We start from the raw sequence: 18,603 nt of genomic DNA, 5'->3' as shown, positions 1-18,603 counted from the left end.
ATCAAAGAAGACATGGTAGTTGCCTTTCAACATTTTCTGTACCTGAGTCCTCTGTCCTAGTCTTCACTGACACGGGGCTGGGTTCTCCAACCCCAACACTGTTTTTAGCCAAAACCCGAAACTCATACTCCACCCAGGCATTGAGGTCCACTACGGTGGCTGTCAGTATGTTCCCATCCATTATCTCCGGGACTAGAACAATAAAGAAGAAAATACAGTATATAAATGAAAATTCACCAAACAGAGTGAATCTGACGTGCTAGTGGGGAGATGCTACAAGAGACGGTATGACCTCAGAAGAAGGCACTGCAAAGTGTTTACTCATGCTGCTTGTCTGCAACAGTGACTCTCATAACATTGGTGGTGCCAAAGATGTTTTACATTTTTGATCCTACACAGTGCTTTTAAAACCTGCATAAACAGTTTTGTTTGGACACTTGGGAGCAGCAGTCTAATATAGATATTACTTGCCACCTCTTAAGTTCATATGGTGAACTTATTACCACCGTTAGCAATTGTCGCTTATTTGCCGATTTATCTTGCCATTAGGGAGCAACATTAGCCATCACTTGGAGCAGTTTTGCTCGACATCTGATATTTTTAAGTTCCAATATTTCATCTCCTTCTATCTCTGTTTATGGTCTCCACCAACTCCTGAGGGACATATCTGGCTCTTAAGCTGCTTAATGCATCACTTTTCTCTCACCAGAGTTTATAACTTTTGGTGAAAAAGGTCTTAAGGCAGGTAGCTTATCCACAGCATGCTATCTGAAAACACCTGACCGCTGCAACCACAAATGATAGTATAGTATAGTGTGTGTGAAACAAAACAGTTCCGGAAAACCAAAGAATTGACTTTAAAGACGTGAAAAAGCTCTGCGGAGCTGAGGGGAGCTGCAGAGTTTGATGATAATTATCATTGGGGTCATCATTACAAGTGATCTCTTTCACGTTACACGTCGTTTGACTATGAAAATATTGTTGACAGCTTCTTTAATTGGATAAGTCTTATATTCAGTCAATATTTCCTATTAGGTAGGCATTGTTTCTAACTACTGCATGTTCTATTGTGCCTTTACTTAGTGGTAATTATTTTATGTTATGGGTATGTCTGTATACTGTGCATAGAATTCTACAATATTTTAGGTCACCTTTTCAACACATAGAGAAAGACAACAGAAAAAAAGGGACTTTTAGGCTAACTGTGGCGGATTTACAATTTTTATATGAATTATATAAAGCCTAAGCTTTGGATTCACCCCAGATTTTCTTTCAGCGCAAACACACAGTAGGGACAGGTAGCGTATTGTTAGGAGATATTCACTGATTTTGACACAAAGTGATTTTTGACAACAAGCTTTCTCCAGAGTCGCTGATGCCACCTTTAAGCATAATGAAAAAGGATTTGGCTTTTGACTGAGGAAAGTGTAGCGGCCTTACAGGGGCTTGAACGAGATCATGTAAAAGCAGATACAATGACCTCTTTTCTCTTGAGTGAGACTCCCTTCCATCTCAGCGGACCCTACACTCTGACCTTTCAGCTGCGAGAGAATTTCTCAGCGAGGATCCGTGAACTAACTGAATAACATCACATGTGGTATAAGACGAAAATGTGTCTTTTTTTGTGTGTGCTGCTTACCTGTGTTAACCCTCTGCCAGCCTACAGTGAAGGGAGTCCTGGTCTGGATGAGGTAATGGGAGATGGGGCTGCCGTTGTCTCTGCCGGGGCTCCAGGCCAGCTGTGCCGTGCTGTCTGTCACCTCCTCCACCGTCACAGAGTCTGGAGGGCTGGGGGGACCTGGCTCAAACACACCAACACACACCGTGGTGAGGTAGGTGCACATGTGGACAGCGTTGCCAAGTCCGCTTTTTACAAGTATAAGACTTTGGGTTTGTGCTTTGTAAAGTTGCTAAGAAATATTGGTTGTGGCGTGGCTGCAGTTATTGGGGATAGCTTACAAATGCATTTAATAAAGTTTAAGTTAATTGTTATCTTTCTTGTTATTTTACAAGATAAGCCTACTTTTAGGTGATAACATTTTCTCTCCAATCCAAACAAAGAAGGCTTAGTATTTCTCCCTTCATACAATGAGTATGATACAGGAATCTATATAAAAAAATGACTAGTGATTTCAAAAGTAAGAATGTAACGTTGTTGATGAAGTGGATGCAATAAATAATTCCTATTATAATTGTAGAAATGGACATGATGAACTTTATCATAGGATGTATATAACATGTATGTATATATAGGCTTTTGAAGAAATGGTCGCTTCTTTTGGGCTTGTTTTTATAGACCTGATTGCTTGTTTCTTTTGTGAGATCTGGCAACACTGCGTGCAAAGGCTCAGACGAGACTACAGAATGGAGTTAGATGTGTGTACTCACACAGAAACCAGCAAATATATTTGCATAAAATCGCATCCAGCTAAACTATACTGCAAAGAGATGACTATGCACAGTTGAAAGCCTCTATAATTTGAAATAAAAAAATGGCAAGAGAAAAAACTAGTTTAAAAAGCTTTTAGTTTGAGTAGAAGTTATGCCCTTCACGAGGAAGAAAAAGTTCATTCGAGATTCATCCCCCCCAATATCGACACACAACTTGTAATCCTTCCCTTTCATGGCCCTCCTGGTAATAGATCGATGAAACAGCAGACGTTGGTAGAGGCACGGAGTCAAATTAAAAGGTAAAAGATGAAAAAGGGGCCTCATCACCCCTGAAGAAGCAGATTTTTTATCATTTATTTTCATTATCCCAGCAATTAAACGGCGTGATGTTTTACTTTAGCCTCATCTAGCGTTTCCTGTCCTAATGAACGTGTCGGCTCATCAGATATAATAGACCACTGGAGAGCTGAGAGACAGGCTGCTGAATAACAACGCCCCTAGCTCTACTCGCAGCCCGCACCAGCTCCAAAGTGCTTCCTAATCTGAAGGAAAATATTCCAATTATTAAAGCATTACATGATTATTTTAATAAGGCAAATAAATGCTTTGGAAACACAACCGAAGGATGTTGTGTTGATGGTGCATGCAGAATGAGAGCGCTTTTTTTGTGTACATTCATGTTTGCATAAATATGTAGCAGACTTTGCTTAAGATGCATGCTAAACAAGTAACTGCTGAATTAAATAATTTTTTGTGTTGTTTAGAGAACCTTTGAATGTGCTGCCGATATACATTTGGCCTTGACGCCCTGGCTTAAGAGATATCGATCTTTGTAAAACTCATTAGCAGCTCTTGATAAAAAAAAAAGAAAACACAACCTTTGATACACTGGCCTCATTAACACATATTAATGGTGCACACAATCAAGGATCAATTCCTTATCCTCTTAATTATATTTCATTAGCTGAGGCAAGAGGGTGCTGTCAGTGTCTTGAGGGTGTTCAAATAATATGTTATTAATGTGGACAGCCTGTCTGGGCTTTTTTTTTTTTTTATCTGGCAGAGGGCAAATTAATAACCGGGCTGGTGTTATAAATACTTACGGACACGGTCATATTATTTTGATCTGAAATGAATCTTTTATCCAAATTTGTTCTATGGACCGCCACGCATGTCAGAAGCGATAGCATGTGACGAAAGTGATGAAATAATTAGGATCAAACACAGTTGGATAGTGCCACAGTGTTATATTATCTTCCACACTGAGGGCGATGATGCAACCGTCAAACATGTTTGGATGCTCGCCAAGTGATTTGAATGCTAATAACCATGATGTGTTAGCTAGATAACAGGGACTTCTCCATAACCACTAGCACCACCAGCCAGTGAAGTGTGTTTTTTTTCTGCATCTTGGGGTGCTGCTATCTAAGACCTTTTCAATTGCACTTGTAGAAAAACAAGAGCCCAGATGATCACTCAAGGAGTCTTTGTGTCAGGAACAATTATCATTAACCTTCAGTGCTGCGAGAGGAGTGCAGCGAGACGGCATCAGAAATAGCTCTCTGAGCAACAATCCGCAATATCTAGTATTTCACGATTGCAATAATGTGTCTATTGTCAATAACACTAATAATCTCCGATCATGAACATACATGTCCACGGACAATACAAAGCGCAATCGCAATCATTCCCTACAGTTAGATGGGTCCTGCATTATTCACGTTGTTGCCTTAACATTAATATTTCATTTTCCGACCACATGTAGATGCAGCCTCTGAGGGAGAGCTTGATCGTACCTATGTGTTTTCTCACCTACCTCTGGCAGTATACAGCCATGCACGATAGTTTTAACTGTATTTGTCAAGGTTTTGAGCATTCGAGCTTTCCATTTCTGAGATTTCTGTGCGGGGGTGAATTTTTTTTTTGGGAGCTCACAGCTTTGAGGAACGATATATATTTTTTTCAAATAGTAAAACAGCAACATCTCTCTCCGGATTTAGTGTCCGCAATGGGATAATAGAAGTTCCAACTTAAGAACCAAATGTTCTAACGATTATCTAGACAGGGACAGTGGCACTTTTTATTGGAGAAATATGTGTTACACTCTCAATGTTGGAGTGTACAAAGTTGATTTATTCAAGTAATGTATTTGAGATACCAGGACATTACTTGTGTATTTCCATTGAATCCAACTTTTTACTTCCACTACATTAACCTGACAGTTATGCTTCACAGACTAAAGACTAGATAAGACTAAATGTAAACAAACAGACACACAAAGAAACAACATTAAAGTAGTGGTTCCCAACCTTCTTGGCATGCTCCTCATCATATTTGTGTATGTATTATTTTACCATGTTTGATAAAGAAAAATATATTTGTACCGATGTCTATGTGTTGTTACTGTAGCTATACTAACAAAGATTACATTAGACAATGAATTAATGAGAAAAGGAAAACATTTATGAAGCAGAACTTTTTTTTCACACTTTTTACAACCCATTAATAATATCCTGACCCCTCAGATTTATCTCGTGAAACAATACACAGTAGTTAAAATGAGCTTTCTTACTTAGTCCTTTAAGGGTCATTAGTTTTTTTATGGGTTATAGTTAACATAAAAGGAGTGGGGGTTTCAGAAACAGCGTAAAGGCTGCTCGGTTGGAAAGTAACATTCTAATCGACAGTTGGCTGCTGTCAGCTTGTTAGAGTTAGTCTGCAGTTGTGCTCAAATAAAGCCAATCTTTTGCGCTCCACGACTGGTTTTTCTGTCAACTTCATGCTTTGTCGCCCGAACATTTGAAGCCGTTCAATCCCAGCAATGAGACATCCGTGACAGCTGCCCGTGAGCACAGGGTGTAAATAATGCACAAATAATAACGAAATCTGAGTCACAGGCAAGTTTCTTTTCCAGTCAATACTGGGCCAATCAATTTTCCGCGGCCTTGATATTGCTTCGACTTGAGAAACAGACTTATTCCCACTTAGTCCTCAGCCATTTGGAAAGGGGTGCTTATTAATGCCATTTGCCTGGGAGATCTTCAACTTGGTGCCAAGCTGAATCACTGGTGGGTATCCTTGCAAGATAAAGATATGGATCCAAGCATTTCAAATGCTGACACCAAAATCATCCCTCAGCTTATCTGACATTTAACATATATATATTTTTTTTGCGTAGTGTCAATTTGCTGGGCTAGTTGGGGAGTATTGATCAAAGCCTGAAACATCCCTCCTCTCACTCCGCACACAATACAAAGTCGCCACTCACCCAAACACAAAATAAGAGCTGTGCTTTTTTTTTGTTCTACTCAGCCCGGCTCTTGACAATTGTGTCTCTCCGGAGTTTCACATACTGCGTGACTGAGCACAGCCAGACAGGCAGCTAAACATTCCACTGTCGAGTACATTGTAACAATATTGAAAAATTGTCATTGTAAAGAAAAGAGAGAGAGAGAGCTAAAAAAAACTGTCACAACAGAAGAAATCATAGCTGGTATTCCTATCATTTCACTGTTTTGTCAATTTGTCTACATCCACAAACATCCTTGAGTGCGTTTCAAAAGAAAAAGCACGCCTCCTCTGTTTTGATGTAATCAAGTGACTACTGGAAATAAGCAGGACATAAAAACAGTCTTCTCTCTGAGGAAATCCAGGATAATTCTCTTGAAAATATGGGTAATTTGGTCACACTGCAATCACTGGCTCAAACAATACCCATCTGAGTTTAGAAGCCTAAGTGAACATTACACGCCCTGACAGACAGCATTCTTTATATTCTCAGTAAAGCATATCAATAAAATGTCTCCCCAAAAAAATGCTTTTCCCTCCATGTGTTGCAACACTGCTTTATTTGCTAACCGGCAAAGAGTTAAGACATCTTTATGTTGACTGTGAGTTGTTTCACCGCTACAACTATCACTCACTTTACAGCTATTTCATGTCAAAGTGTCCTTGAGCAAGACACTCAACTCCAAGTTGCTCCCGATGGGCAGGCATTGCAGTTCTGCCGCCATCGATGCGTGAGGGTGTGTGTGTGTGTGTGTGTGTGGGTGGGTGGGTGGGTAAAGTGCTTTGTCCACCAAGGTAGAAAAACACTGTGCAAGTGCAGTCCACCTGCCATCTACCATTTTAAAGTCTAGACTAGGAGAGGAAGCCAAAAACAATGCGACTGTAAGCCCTATTTTAATTAGTGCCTGCAGAGAAGACGGGAGGTTGCCTTACCTTTCACAATCAATACAGCCACAGCAGACAGGCTCTCCACGTCCGTGTCCACCACACAGATATACTTGCCGGCATGGTAGAGCTGAATGTTCCTGATCATCAGATCTCCTGCTGTTCTCTACCAAGGAGGAAAGAAAAGCTTTATGTAGCATGAAAGATAGCAGACCTTGTGACAGCTTATTAAAGAATGTAGTGAAGCATGTATAAGGTGCAGTAAATAGCGCTGCCAAAAACGTTTGCAGATACTGCAATGTATCAAGCGAGGACTTTGCGGTTGAAAATGGGGCCCGCTTTAAAAGAGAAGGTATTTTATACACCAATCTCTTGACAGTTCAAGCTGTCGAAGCCGTAAAGGCACACATAATGAATAAACGTTTTAAAGGACAGAACTTTTAAGTCAAGTACTGCTGTCCATGAAGAGCTCATATGAAAAGTTACAAGGCCAACATTTGCTAAAATAATGTATGCAGTAAATGGAGTTTTTGTGAAAGACCAGGCCTTGGCTGTTTCCATTGCTTTTGGCAGAAGATGTCGCCTTGACTTTCACAACCTGTTGCGGGGTAATTGCACAAATAAAGTCACTACTATTGAGTTCAGCTGTTATTTGCTTGATTGGAGAGGGAAAAAAAGGTCCTCTAGATTCTCATCTGAGAGGACACCCGTAAGCAGCAAATGGTAAATTAGTGGTGAAATCGTCCTCTCGGCATTGGCAGGGAAATGTGGCAGTGGAGCCAACACGGTTTAATTATGGAAATTAAATTCCTTGAAGCAGCAAAGTTAAGTTGATAATCTCTTTGGACTGGGGACATGCTAGCATTTCTGGGGGAAGGACTCTCTTTTCAGATAAGAAAATTGTCAGTCAAAACACACACAGGATGAATGGGTAACGTGAGGGTGTTTTTGTCAGTTGGGGCACTTCCATGCTTTCCTTTAAAAAGACAGCGTTAATGATGTGTCTCCCCTTTTTTGTAATATGGTGTCGAGCAGCAGCCTATGTCAGAGTAGGATTTGAAAAGAATTCAAGGCCAGTCAAAGTATTAAAAAATGTATTACTTCAGAAGGCGCCACTCAAGTAAGAGAAATGTACTCAAAAGGATGACAACCTGTCACAAATGCTGAGCAACTCGTGCATCACCTACATAATGATATTTTTTGTAAGGGAGTGTATTCCGAACATAGCAATCGCCACGTTTCCATTCACAAAAGAACAAACGGAGTCTGCTGCTTCCTTTGAAAAAGATGTCTACAGTCCCACAGCTTATTGTGTGTCCAAGGAGACTTTTAGAAATGTGAAAAAAGGACGGTTATCACAACCGTTGCAGCAGAAAAAAAAACCTGCGGCAGTAAATCTTTCCAAGAAATAACCATGATGTCAAACCACAAGCTGTCTCTTTCAACTAATGGCAAGGATGAAGCGAAGTGATATGCGGGAAGAAGAGGTGCCAACTGCCCATTCGCACATTGTGAAGAAGTATGACTGCGGGTCACTCACCCCACCCACTAACTCAAAGTGACCGTCTCCCTTGGAGATGAGCTGTCCGTTGAAGGCCCAGGAGAAGGAAACGTCAAGGACAGGGTCACAGGAGACCTGACAGGGTAACACCATGCTCTCGCCCACAATGATCTCCATGTCCACCGGCCCCTGGGTGATTCTGGTTGGATCTGTCCCAGAGAAAGGAATAAAAAAAAACTCAATTCAATTCAGTTTATTTAAACCTTGTGTGAGTGACTCATTTGTTTGCCGATCTCGCACAGAACAAGAGGTATTTCACTGCAACAACAAGATGAGCAGTGCTTTGTGGATTATTCACAGGCAAGGCATTCATTCATTCATTCACAAAAAGGAATCCTCATCAAAAGTCTTAAGTGGACTACTGTGATAACATGAAAGCCTGCCACTAATCGAATGGCCTAATACCCCCGGCTAACACAGATAGAATAATCTTCTAAAATCCTGACGGTAATGGGAGTGAACAAAACGTGACTTGACCTGCTTCAAAGTATACAATAGAACATCACTTGGCTAAATGTCTGCCTTGCTTCAAAAGTCAAGATAATGAATCTACCGGCATCAAATAAAGCAGGTACAGATAAAGGAAGAGGATTTGCTCTCTTGCATCTTACCTCATAAAGACCAATAAGGGATACAAGAAATGTTTCAAAACACGTGTAGAAAGAGTACCACTCAGTTCTTAAAGCTAGCAGTATTCAATGTCTGGTTCACGGCTCTGTTTCACTGGCTGCATTGTGGCTGTGAGAAAATACCCCAGTCATTTAAAAAAAAGAAGAAGATAATTGGCCTTTGCTGTTAAAGTGCATTAATAAAACCAATTGGCAACTAACACTCCACTGGAAACCCACACCCAACAATCACAGCATCTGTAACACCACCTCACTTGCACTTCCATTGCTTTCACTCGCAGGCAATTTTGATTTGTTGCAGTAAATGGGTTGTTTCAACCGCTTTGAAGAAAACAATGATCAAGTATTTTCACAAACACCCTTAAGTGCATTATTGCAGCCGCTGCAAAACGCAGACCGACACAACAACTCAATGAATCGAAACTTGTGAAAGTTTTTTTTTTTTCAAAGTTGTGGTTGAGTTTTGTTAACGATTACAAATAAATACCTCTCCAAATAAATAAATAAATATACAAAAATCCCATTCAGAAATATGTCTCAAACGATTAAAGGAATCTATGTGTTGGTCCCTCAAAGTTTTGACTTGCCATACAGCAAAATAATTCTTATGTTTTCTCCCCTATCAGTTATTGACTCAACTCCTCGCGGTGCTGGCAACTATCTTGTGTTAATCCATACTGAGCAGTAAATTCTGCTTACTAAGTGGGATGCTCAAACAAAATTCTGCTGTTCAGCGGGCGGAGCGTACCAGTAACGAGGAGCCTTCCAGTCGTACTCGACATGCCAAATCTATTCCGAGCGAAGCACGTATAGCTGCCCGCATCAGACTTGCTCACGTTGGCGAGCTTCAGCGTTCCATCTGGGGAAAGTGTGATCCTGCAGGAGTGTACAAACAGAGGCAGCAGCTTACAATCCAACTTCCAAGAACAAAGATTCCTTTTATTATCCCAGAAACTCTGGATTCTAGATTTGCTGCATTCGTCAAAATCAGTGAATATCTCCTCTGTAAGTGTACACAGGCATGTTGCTAGCTAGCTACAGTGGGCCCCCTTTTTTAACATACCCATTGTGTACATACCAGTTTACAGAGCATAGGCTGTGTATTAACACCAGATTTATTTTGAGCGCACACACGATACAGAAATGTAGCAGATTGAGGAGATATTGACTGATTTTGACAAAAAAATGAATTTGTCAACAAGCGTTCCCCGGAATGACTGATCCGTCAATATGGATCAATTAGACTAAACAAGGGTTTTAAAGAGCGCAGGTTGGATGATTAATCTACTTCCTCTTATAACTATACAGAAGAACACAAAGAGTTGGTTATGTGAGTACATTACAGTCCTAACTTGGAACCAGTCTTTCTATATATACCATCATAAAAAGTGGATTAAGAGCACATGCAGCAACTTTCACTTCAGTGGTCTACCTGTCGTTGGTGTGGATGGGCAGGTTTCCTTTCTTCCATAGAATACTGGCGATGGGATAGGCCTGGGGTTTACACTCTAACGTCACTGTACTTCCTGCTTTGGCTTTGAGCAAAGCTCTGAGGACGTTCCCTGTGAAGTCTGGAGGAGAGGCTGAGGGGAAACGGTAAACTGACTTTAGTAGAAAGAACACAACAAATCTCACAGGGCATTTATAGTTAGTTTTATTGGTGAATATAATCAAATGGTCAAGTAATGGAAGCAAACCTTATAAAATCATACAAGCAAATATGACAGATGCTTTTTGTTCCATTGTCTACGTGTTCATGTGATTTATTATAAAGGCCATTTAAGTTGTTACTTTCTGTAAAACATCATTTTTATTGTTCAACTGGGAATTCTTGTGTCCGTCGCCCCATCCTCCCCGTCAAAGTAAATCAGGATATCATGAGGGTGAAAATATTTTTTCTTAAATGGGTTTGGCCCCACATAACCGTCCTCACTGACCCCATTATCCACAAATCCAGACAACCTTTAAGAATGACAGTAAGTTGACCTTTAAGATTCTTTGGCAACAATGATTTGAAGGATTTAAGGGGACAGATAAATTCCATCCTACCTAAAACCATTAGTTCAGCGGCAAAGTATATGACACCGTGTTTATTCTCGGCCACACACTGGTACATGCCGGCGTCAGATAGTGTCAGCGCTGTCACTGACAGGACTCCGTCCTCCACATGGATTCGGTCCTGTGTAGAAAAAGGATGAAAGAAAGCAATTACTGCTCAAGTCTTAAAGGTGACTTTTGCTTGGCTCAGCGCGCTCTGGCAAAGCTCAATAAGCATTGGATTGGGTCATAGGCACTGTCAATGGATGCCGATGACATCAGGATCATGTGGCAGATAGTTCAGTCGGAGCGCAAACCACCTTTCTGCCTGTGTGTTTGTGTCTGTGTGGCAAAATAAATTTGAGCTTAGTTATAAAATACGATTCCCTCCTCCCCCCCATACTGTGTAAACGACTCATTTGAGGAAGACAAAACAGAGTTAACATAACTCTCAGTCTAACCTTATATTGTTTCTGTTTTGCCTGTGAGGATGCATTGACAGTATGCTTATCATAAGCCTTCAACTAAAACACCACTTCACCTTTTTAATGGCAAAAAATGCCAATCACGTTCTTAATCTTATAAGAGTGAATATATTCTTAAAATCAAATCGAAGAATGACATTTAAAAAATGCCGGTATAATCATTGAATCCGACAGGGTATATTTGCAGTCCGACTCAGAAGCAGAAGCCTCACCCTGTGCATTATTAAACGCTTCTTTAAAAAAAAAAAAGAATCCCAGCCTCTGTTGAAGTCGGGACAAGTTTCAAGTATTTATTTCTCTGGTGGCTTGGAGGAAAAAGGTGTGCTGCGATATATACTGTAGTATATTTCACAGAAGATTAAGCCCATTGTCCCTTAAATCTGGAGGAGCTTAAAGATGTACCATGAATAATGAAAAACAACCACTGACTCCACTCAAGATGAAATGAGAGCAATCTCCCAGGGACTACACTGATCCACCCCTCTTAAGACCGCGTAATCTGCCAAAGGTAGAAGCAGCGGAATAAAGAGTTACATCCGTGCCTCATCACTGGCACACACACCTCAGCGAGATGTTTACACTCTCCTCTCATAGCGCTCCCAATTGCACTCGGAGAGAAAAAAAAAAAAAGCAATGTGGTTCCGACGCCAAGCCTCTCTGTAAGAAATGAAAGCTGGAGCCCGAAAATGCTGAAGATTAAGTCTTTAAAATGAAAAATTGGTTAAGGCGTGCCGGAAGACAAGGAGGCAGTTAATTTACCTCTGGCAGTAGCTGCTGGCCGTTCTTCAGCCACGTGTAGGCAGGTTTGGGCTTCCCATTGGCCCGACACTCCCAGTATAGCCTCTCCTCTATGGCCAGAGCCGTGTCCTTTGTGGTCTGAATCTGAATCCACTGGGGTTTGGCTAAGGAGAGAGGGAGGGAGAACAGAAAATACACTTACAGTGAGATGTCTGACAGGGAGAAGAAGGAGGACAGATTTTTTGGAAGGAGCACATATTGAGAAATCTAAAAAGCCCAAATGTTGGAGGAGAGTGAGTTTTGCAAGCTTGAAAGAGGGTAAAGGAGAGAGGGAGAGGAGTGAATGTAGGCTATCACTCAGTTTCATCAGTTAAATGTGTCAGCAGCCCCGTGGCATGTCGAGATTAGCACAAAACACTGCGCCACAAAGCAGGAAGCTCTCCTGACGGCTTGAGCACATCGCAGCTCGCTCACCCCCAGCCTGTCACCTAAATTCTGTGTATAATAAACATCAAGTCCTGTCTGTTTTTTTTCTCATCCGGCCGCATCCATCTCCCCTGCATCTTGCCTGTTACGTATTTACAGCTTTTCATGGAGTTTTTCATGGGTAGACAGTGTGTGGCGCTCATAATAAGCACTGCTCGAAAAAGGCGCTGCACTTTTTTTTGAGGACCCCCTCGAAAATGAGATGATACATCTCAAGGGGCTTATCCTTAAATACATTTTTTGAAATGAAAAAAAAAAAAACATACAGTAGTGTCAACTCTGATTTCACATGGGCCATTTTCCACCTCCCCTCTCTTTCACACGCATGAGCGCGCACGCACGCACGCACGCACACATGCACACACATACACACACGCACACTAAAACACACACACACCGACTAAAACCCACACACAAAAATCTGTATGCAAAGGAGCGAGGAATGTGATAACTGCAGTAAAATTAAAGCCAACAGAGCCGGTCTATCAATATGTGCAGAAGGTAATGACTTTACATGGCTGTTAGTGCAGCAATGAGTTAAAATGATCATAATTACAATATTAGCAAAATAGCAATTATTACTGTAACAGCTTGATGCATTTCTTTGGGATCACATTCTAACAGCAACGGCATTAATTGAAGAACAGGTTAAACAGATTTGGGAGAATTTTTTATTTTTTTGTGCTATCAAGCCAAAACAAAAGTCTAAGGCTACATTCCAATACCATTACTTTCTGCTATGTAGTATGGTAGAAAAAAGATTTAGGATGTCCCAATTCTTATTGTCAGATTTAGTATCCTTAAATATAATCGGATGTCAACTACATCCGGCTGAGATTTTTGGTGTTGAAAACCGCATGCTATTTGGGCGATTCTGACCGAAACCAGTGCGCACCGGAAGTGACATCACATCGACGGATCAAGGCGCAATGTTATGCTGAAATGAATAATAAAAGAATGCCCCAATTTTATCCCCACTGCATGCTTACTAGATTATTTTTATGGTCAGATGTAGAGAATACAAAAAAGAAAGATTATGCGATTTGGAACACTGGTTCAGTATACCATAGAAGGCCAGTCGACCAGTGGCTGTGTTTTTCCCCATCTTGTTCTCAGCCACACACTCGTAGCCTCCCGTGTCGTCCTGCTGGAAGCTGGGGATCTCCAGCACGGCGTTGGAATACTTCATTTTGACTTTGCTGGGGAAGGGAACACCATTAGCCCTCTTCCAGGTGATCTCTGGGACAGGGCTGCAAGAGACAGAGGAGGTTTAAGCTAGGGATAGGGCCGATCCCATCCAATATCGGTATCTGGTTCCAATATGGCTGCAATCTAAGTATCGGATATCGGACTGACAACTCAATAAATACATTTTTAAATGTTTAAAAAATATTCTAAGACCATAGCTATGTGATATTATAGCACACATTAATATTAGAATTTAGTTTAATTGCTCTGATGTTCTTCTGCATTCAAACAGTTCAAAGCAGTTAAGATTAACCTTGTTGCATTTGTATGTTTGTTGCTCTTTTAAATTAGAATTGCTGTTGCTTAAGACTTCCCAACCTTACACATAACATCACCATAAAACAAAAGAAATGTATAATTATTATGATATTGGACAGAATCGGTATCAGCCGATATCAAAAAACCCAGATATCTGATTCGGATTGAACTGAAAAATAGTGGATCGGTGCATAAGCACAGCCAGGATTTCTCATTCAAGTTCTGTAAAGAATTTTGAAGATTTTGGCGCACAGGTTGCAGGTGATAATCCCGCATTTAAGTGTAAGCCTGTTTACTCTATTTTTCCTTTGCGAATGAATGGTTTAGAGTTAACCCAATCCAACAACAACAACAACAACAACAAACAGCCACCTGACATGCTTTTCAGACCAATCACAGCTTGACGACAGACTCTAAAAAAAATATAATTGCCACAGTTACTTTACAATAAAGAAATCCCGAGGTTCCTTGTAGGGAGTGAAAGACGGCAGAAGATTGAAAAAAACATGCTTCAAGGAATCCAGCTTACTTCCCAAGGGCGAAACACTCCAGCGTAACTGTTGATCCTTTGGCGGCGGGTACATTGTCTGGGAAATTAACTTCTATTTTCGGCTCGTATTCACCCATCACTCCTATGGAGAGAGCAAGCACAAGAACTTGTCTTCAGTCCTCCATTATTCATGACTTACAAGCAATATGGCTTGCATTACGGCCCAAACAATGGCACTGCAAAACCAACAGAGGAGAAATAAAAGACACACGAGCAAACATTCTCTCATGGGGGAACTCAAAGTAGTACATCACTTAATTGTGCCGTCGCCAGGGTGCATTGAAATACCAGCGAGGAATAATTTAAATCTCTTCTTGGTGCATTTGAAATCTAGCTTGTTGTTTTTTCTCAGTTATATATCATTTCAAAACTTGAATGGGCAGTTCCCAACCTCTGGTGTTTTATCGCTGGTATCAGTATTCAGGGTAGACAGTGGGGACCAGGATCAGAAAAGGGAATGCGGTGGGATTTAAATTTGCGCTACTGCTGCTGCTGCTACATGTACAGTTACACTGAGTGGAAACTAACTGGTCGAGCCACCGGAACACTCAATGTAATGGTCCAATGATGTATGGCTTATGTTTAATTCATTCCAAAGGCAATCTTTATTCACTCTTTCTATGAAAGCATAATGGGGGGAATAGAACAACGACCATAGACCACTGAGGAGTGGCCTGAAAATCCATGTGAAAGCACAGGGAAAGCTTTTAAAAAGGGAATGCGAATTATAAAAAAGGCTGAGTCAGCAAAGAGGAGATTTGGGCGCTTTGTTTGCTGGCCTACATTGAGGAGCAACTATTTACTTAGAGGCATTAGCACTCGGTGACTCAATGAGAGGGAGACGCGGGGGGACAAAGAGCACTCATGCTACTGCGATGATTAAAGCCACTTTGAAGGCACTGCTTAATACATGGCTGAAAGGCAGACTTGTCACATCGCGTCCACACCGAGGCTGTGTCTTACCATCCGTCCTGAGGATCAGAGACGTAGGTGAGCTCTGGACCTTGCCCTTGGTGACGCTGTTCATCACCACACAAGTGTAGTTTCCCACGTCCGACGGCTCCACCATGGCAATGTAAAGGTTGCCCGTCTGCTGGGAGACGAAACGCCGATTGTCTTGTTGAACAAAGTATGGGTACTCATTGAAGACCCATGCATAAGTCAGGTCTGGAAGACAAGGACCAACAATGGCCGATCATATACACACCTTCCATCATGTTATTAACTGTGAATTCGGAGAACGATTTTTGTCAAAATCGCCTTTTTGTCGAAATCAGTGGATATCTCCTCACGATCCGCTACCTGTCTGTACTGTGTGTGTGCGCTAAAGCCAGAACACACGCACGCACGCACGCACGCACGCACACACACACACACACACACACACACACACACACACACACACACACACACAAACACACACACACACACACACACACACACACACAGTACGGACAGGTAGCTGATTGTGAGGAGATATTCACTGATTTTGATAAGCGTTCTCCAGAATCGTTGACTCCACCTTTAAATGTCATCAATGGTGGCAAGATTGTACTTTGATCTAGTTACCTCCTGATGAAGTCGGTGTGCCGCAAAGTAACACCACTCCTTGTCCCTCTCGGACTGACACTGCGCTCCTTGTGTGCACTTTGAAATGATCCAAGTCTGGGGGGAAAATAAATGAAAAGAAAGTTAACAGGCTGAGTGGAACAGGGCTGAGTAAAAGCTTTCAGCGAGTCGCTGACACAAGCCCGATAGGAAGTTGCCACGAGATTTGCACTCCTGCAATGCCTGAGAGAGAGAGAGAGAGAGAGAGAGAGAGAGAGAGAGAGAGAGAGAGAGAGAGAGAGAGAGAGAGACAGGGTCAGACATAAAATGGGTTGTATGTGAGGGGGTTTTGTAAAAGACCAAAATGCAACGCAGAAATTTGTAACCCGGGAGCTACACCGGATAATAAATATCCATTTTATGACACGCGAACAAGGCTGGCAAGAACAGGTTGTAACTCCAGTCATGCACTTGTCTTTGGAAGCTGTGTGGCCACATGAGCACAGCGTGATGGGATCAGCTGCAACTCAAACCAGGACCATTGCAACACAACAATAGGTTCAACGCACTAAAACAAGTTTTTAAAATAAACATTTTATTCATTGATGGAGACCATGACCTGAAACAGATTGCTTGGTCAAACTATTGCTTGTTATTACTCTATAACATCATGTCCAAATAATGCTAAGAGATAATCCACAGACTTCGCTGCAAACCTTCTTTTTTTTTTAATTGGGCTATTTTCAGTAGACTGTGAAAAATGGTAGAAACTCTTATCAGCCAGTTGTGTAGAATACACCAGAGTGACCACGACATTATTTCTGCAAAGGTTCTATTTTGTTGAGTTTTAAAAAAAAATATATATATAGGGGAGAACGGGGGAATCTGAGGCATCGGGTAATGTGAGCCACCCCCTGTATCTAGGCAACGGAAAACATTTTTGGTCATGTGAGATATATGTTTTCAAGCCCCTCTCATTTCCCCATGTCCCTGAAAGAGAGGACCTCATGGTGCGGTGGTAAGCATGTTTTTTTCACCAAAATAGGTATTTTGCATGTAAAAGTAAATTTTCTTGCTGTCAACTTAATCAACTGTTGTGCCAAAGCAAATGTATTCACGTAGAAAAACTTCTATCATACGTGTTGATGAACTACCAACATATAAAAACCATGTGATGATATTAGCTAAAGATTAGCCTGAAATGCTAAGAGAGGTAGTTTTTTCTCAAATTGTGGTGGTGGGGGAAAGTGAGCCAAATGCTGGGGGGAAAGTGAGCCACTGTCTCACTTTCCCCCACCATGATGCACAAGTTAAGGTTAGTCTTAAACGTATTTTAATGTAATATTACATGACATATGTTTTATTTTAATGTCATACACATTGTAGAAAAGCCATCATGCCAAGGAAATACACCAGGAAGACGACCTGGGGCAACCACACGGAAAGAGCACCTTCTCATCTTTCCCTGTAACCTTCAGGGCTGGAATGTAGAGTAGGCCTAGTTGTAGAGTATGACAGGCTGATGTTATAATCCAGTTGGGTCTTCTCCTGTGTTCTGAGTCCCAGGCTGTTCTCGCTGGTTCTGATTTTCCTATGCATTAACCCCCAGACACAAGCTGGCTCTAAGGGTCCTGTGTTCTGACCCCCAGACTGTGTTCTAATCTAACTGGTTCTATCTTTCATTTGAATCTTATTAAAACCGTTTGAATTATAATATGTTGTATTTGATTTTGTTCAGAGTTACTTTCAAGTGTTTAGAAAATTTGCTTTGCTTAATTGACCAAACCCCATCATTCTTTTACTAGTTCGACATTAGTTCTGGAATGTGTGGCTAGCTTTCAGGATTCTAACTGTTACAATATGTGTTGTTATGGTAGTTTCAGAGTGGAAAAAGTAAGTGGATCAGTTTACCCCACAGCTGGGGTAAAGTGAGCCACATGACAACTTTTTTTAAAACAATCATATTTTCACTGCCCTTTGTCTTGAAAAAATTCTGCTAATGCCCATTTCTAGGAAACATCCTGAATTAATGGGAAATGTGTAAATTTGAGTGATAAATCATTTTAGCTCGCTTAGAGGGGAGCAAATGTAAAAAGTGGCTCAGATTACCCCGTTCTCCCCTATATATCATTAATTAATTTTCTTAAGAATCTTAAAAAGCTTGTCAAATCAGAAGATAAAACTATCCGCCACTGCGAGATGTCACCAAGCGGAGAGGTGTGAAAAGCATCTTTGTTTTGTCATGTCACTTTAAATTAATCACAGCTTCTATACAGTCTCCTTTACTAATTAATTTGTAGAAATACAAAAACAATGTTTGCAGCAATTTACTTCTGAGGTCTAAGTAGTCATTCTTTGTCTGCATGTGCGAGCATAAGTAGAGAACACCCTGTGTTACTTCAACATTTATTGTAGCTTCACATTAACGGTGCAGCACTCTGATAAATATTGCAAATATTGCCTAGCAATTTTTTCGGGGTGCGTCTGCATTATTTTCTG

The 18,603-nt window shown here is 41.1% G+C and overlaps 1 protein-coding gene across 1 annotated transcript in view; it reads right to left on the bottom strand.

Annotated features, from left to right (window-relative positions):
* Positions 1–18,603, bottom strand: part of cntn3a.2 (contactin 3a, tandem duplicate 2) — a gene marked incomplete at both ends in the record, with an annotated part of 30,089 nt that overhangs the window by 7,427 nt on the left and 4,059 nt on the right. The window contains 12 exons of the mRNA XM_080030509.1: positions 43–192; positions 1,640–1,798; positions 6,613–6,730; positions 8,105–8,274; positions 9,503–9,630; positions 10,187–10,337; positions 10,804–10,933; positions 12,036–12,178; positions 13,566–13,750; positions 14,536–14,638; positions 15,520–15,723; positions 16,126–16,221. Of these exons, the coding sequence (XP_079886635.1) occupies positions 43–192; positions 1,640–1,798; positions 6,613–6,730; positions 8,105–8,274; positions 9,503–9,630; positions 10,187–10,337; positions 10,804–10,933; positions 12,036–12,178; positions 13,566–13,750; positions 14,536–14,638; positions 15,520–15,723; positions 16,126–16,221 (1,737 nt within the window). The remainder of the gene's footprint in view (positions 1–42; positions 193–1,639; positions 1,799–6,612; positions 6,731–8,104; positions 8,275–9,502; positions 9,631–10,186; positions 10,338–10,803; positions 10,934–12,035; positions 12,179–13,565; positions 13,751–14,535; positions 14,639–15,519; positions 15,724–16,125; positions 16,222–18,603) is intronic.

This window comes from Ammodytes marinus (genome assembly GCF_949987685.1).
Source record: "Ammodytes marinus genome assembly, chromosome: 7".
Taxonomy (NCBI): domain Eukaryota; kingdom Metazoa; phylum Chordata; class Actinopteri; order Uranoscopiformes; family Ammodytidae; genus Ammodytes; species Ammodytes marinus.
This window is presented reverse-complemented; position numbering and strand designations above follow the sequence as displayed.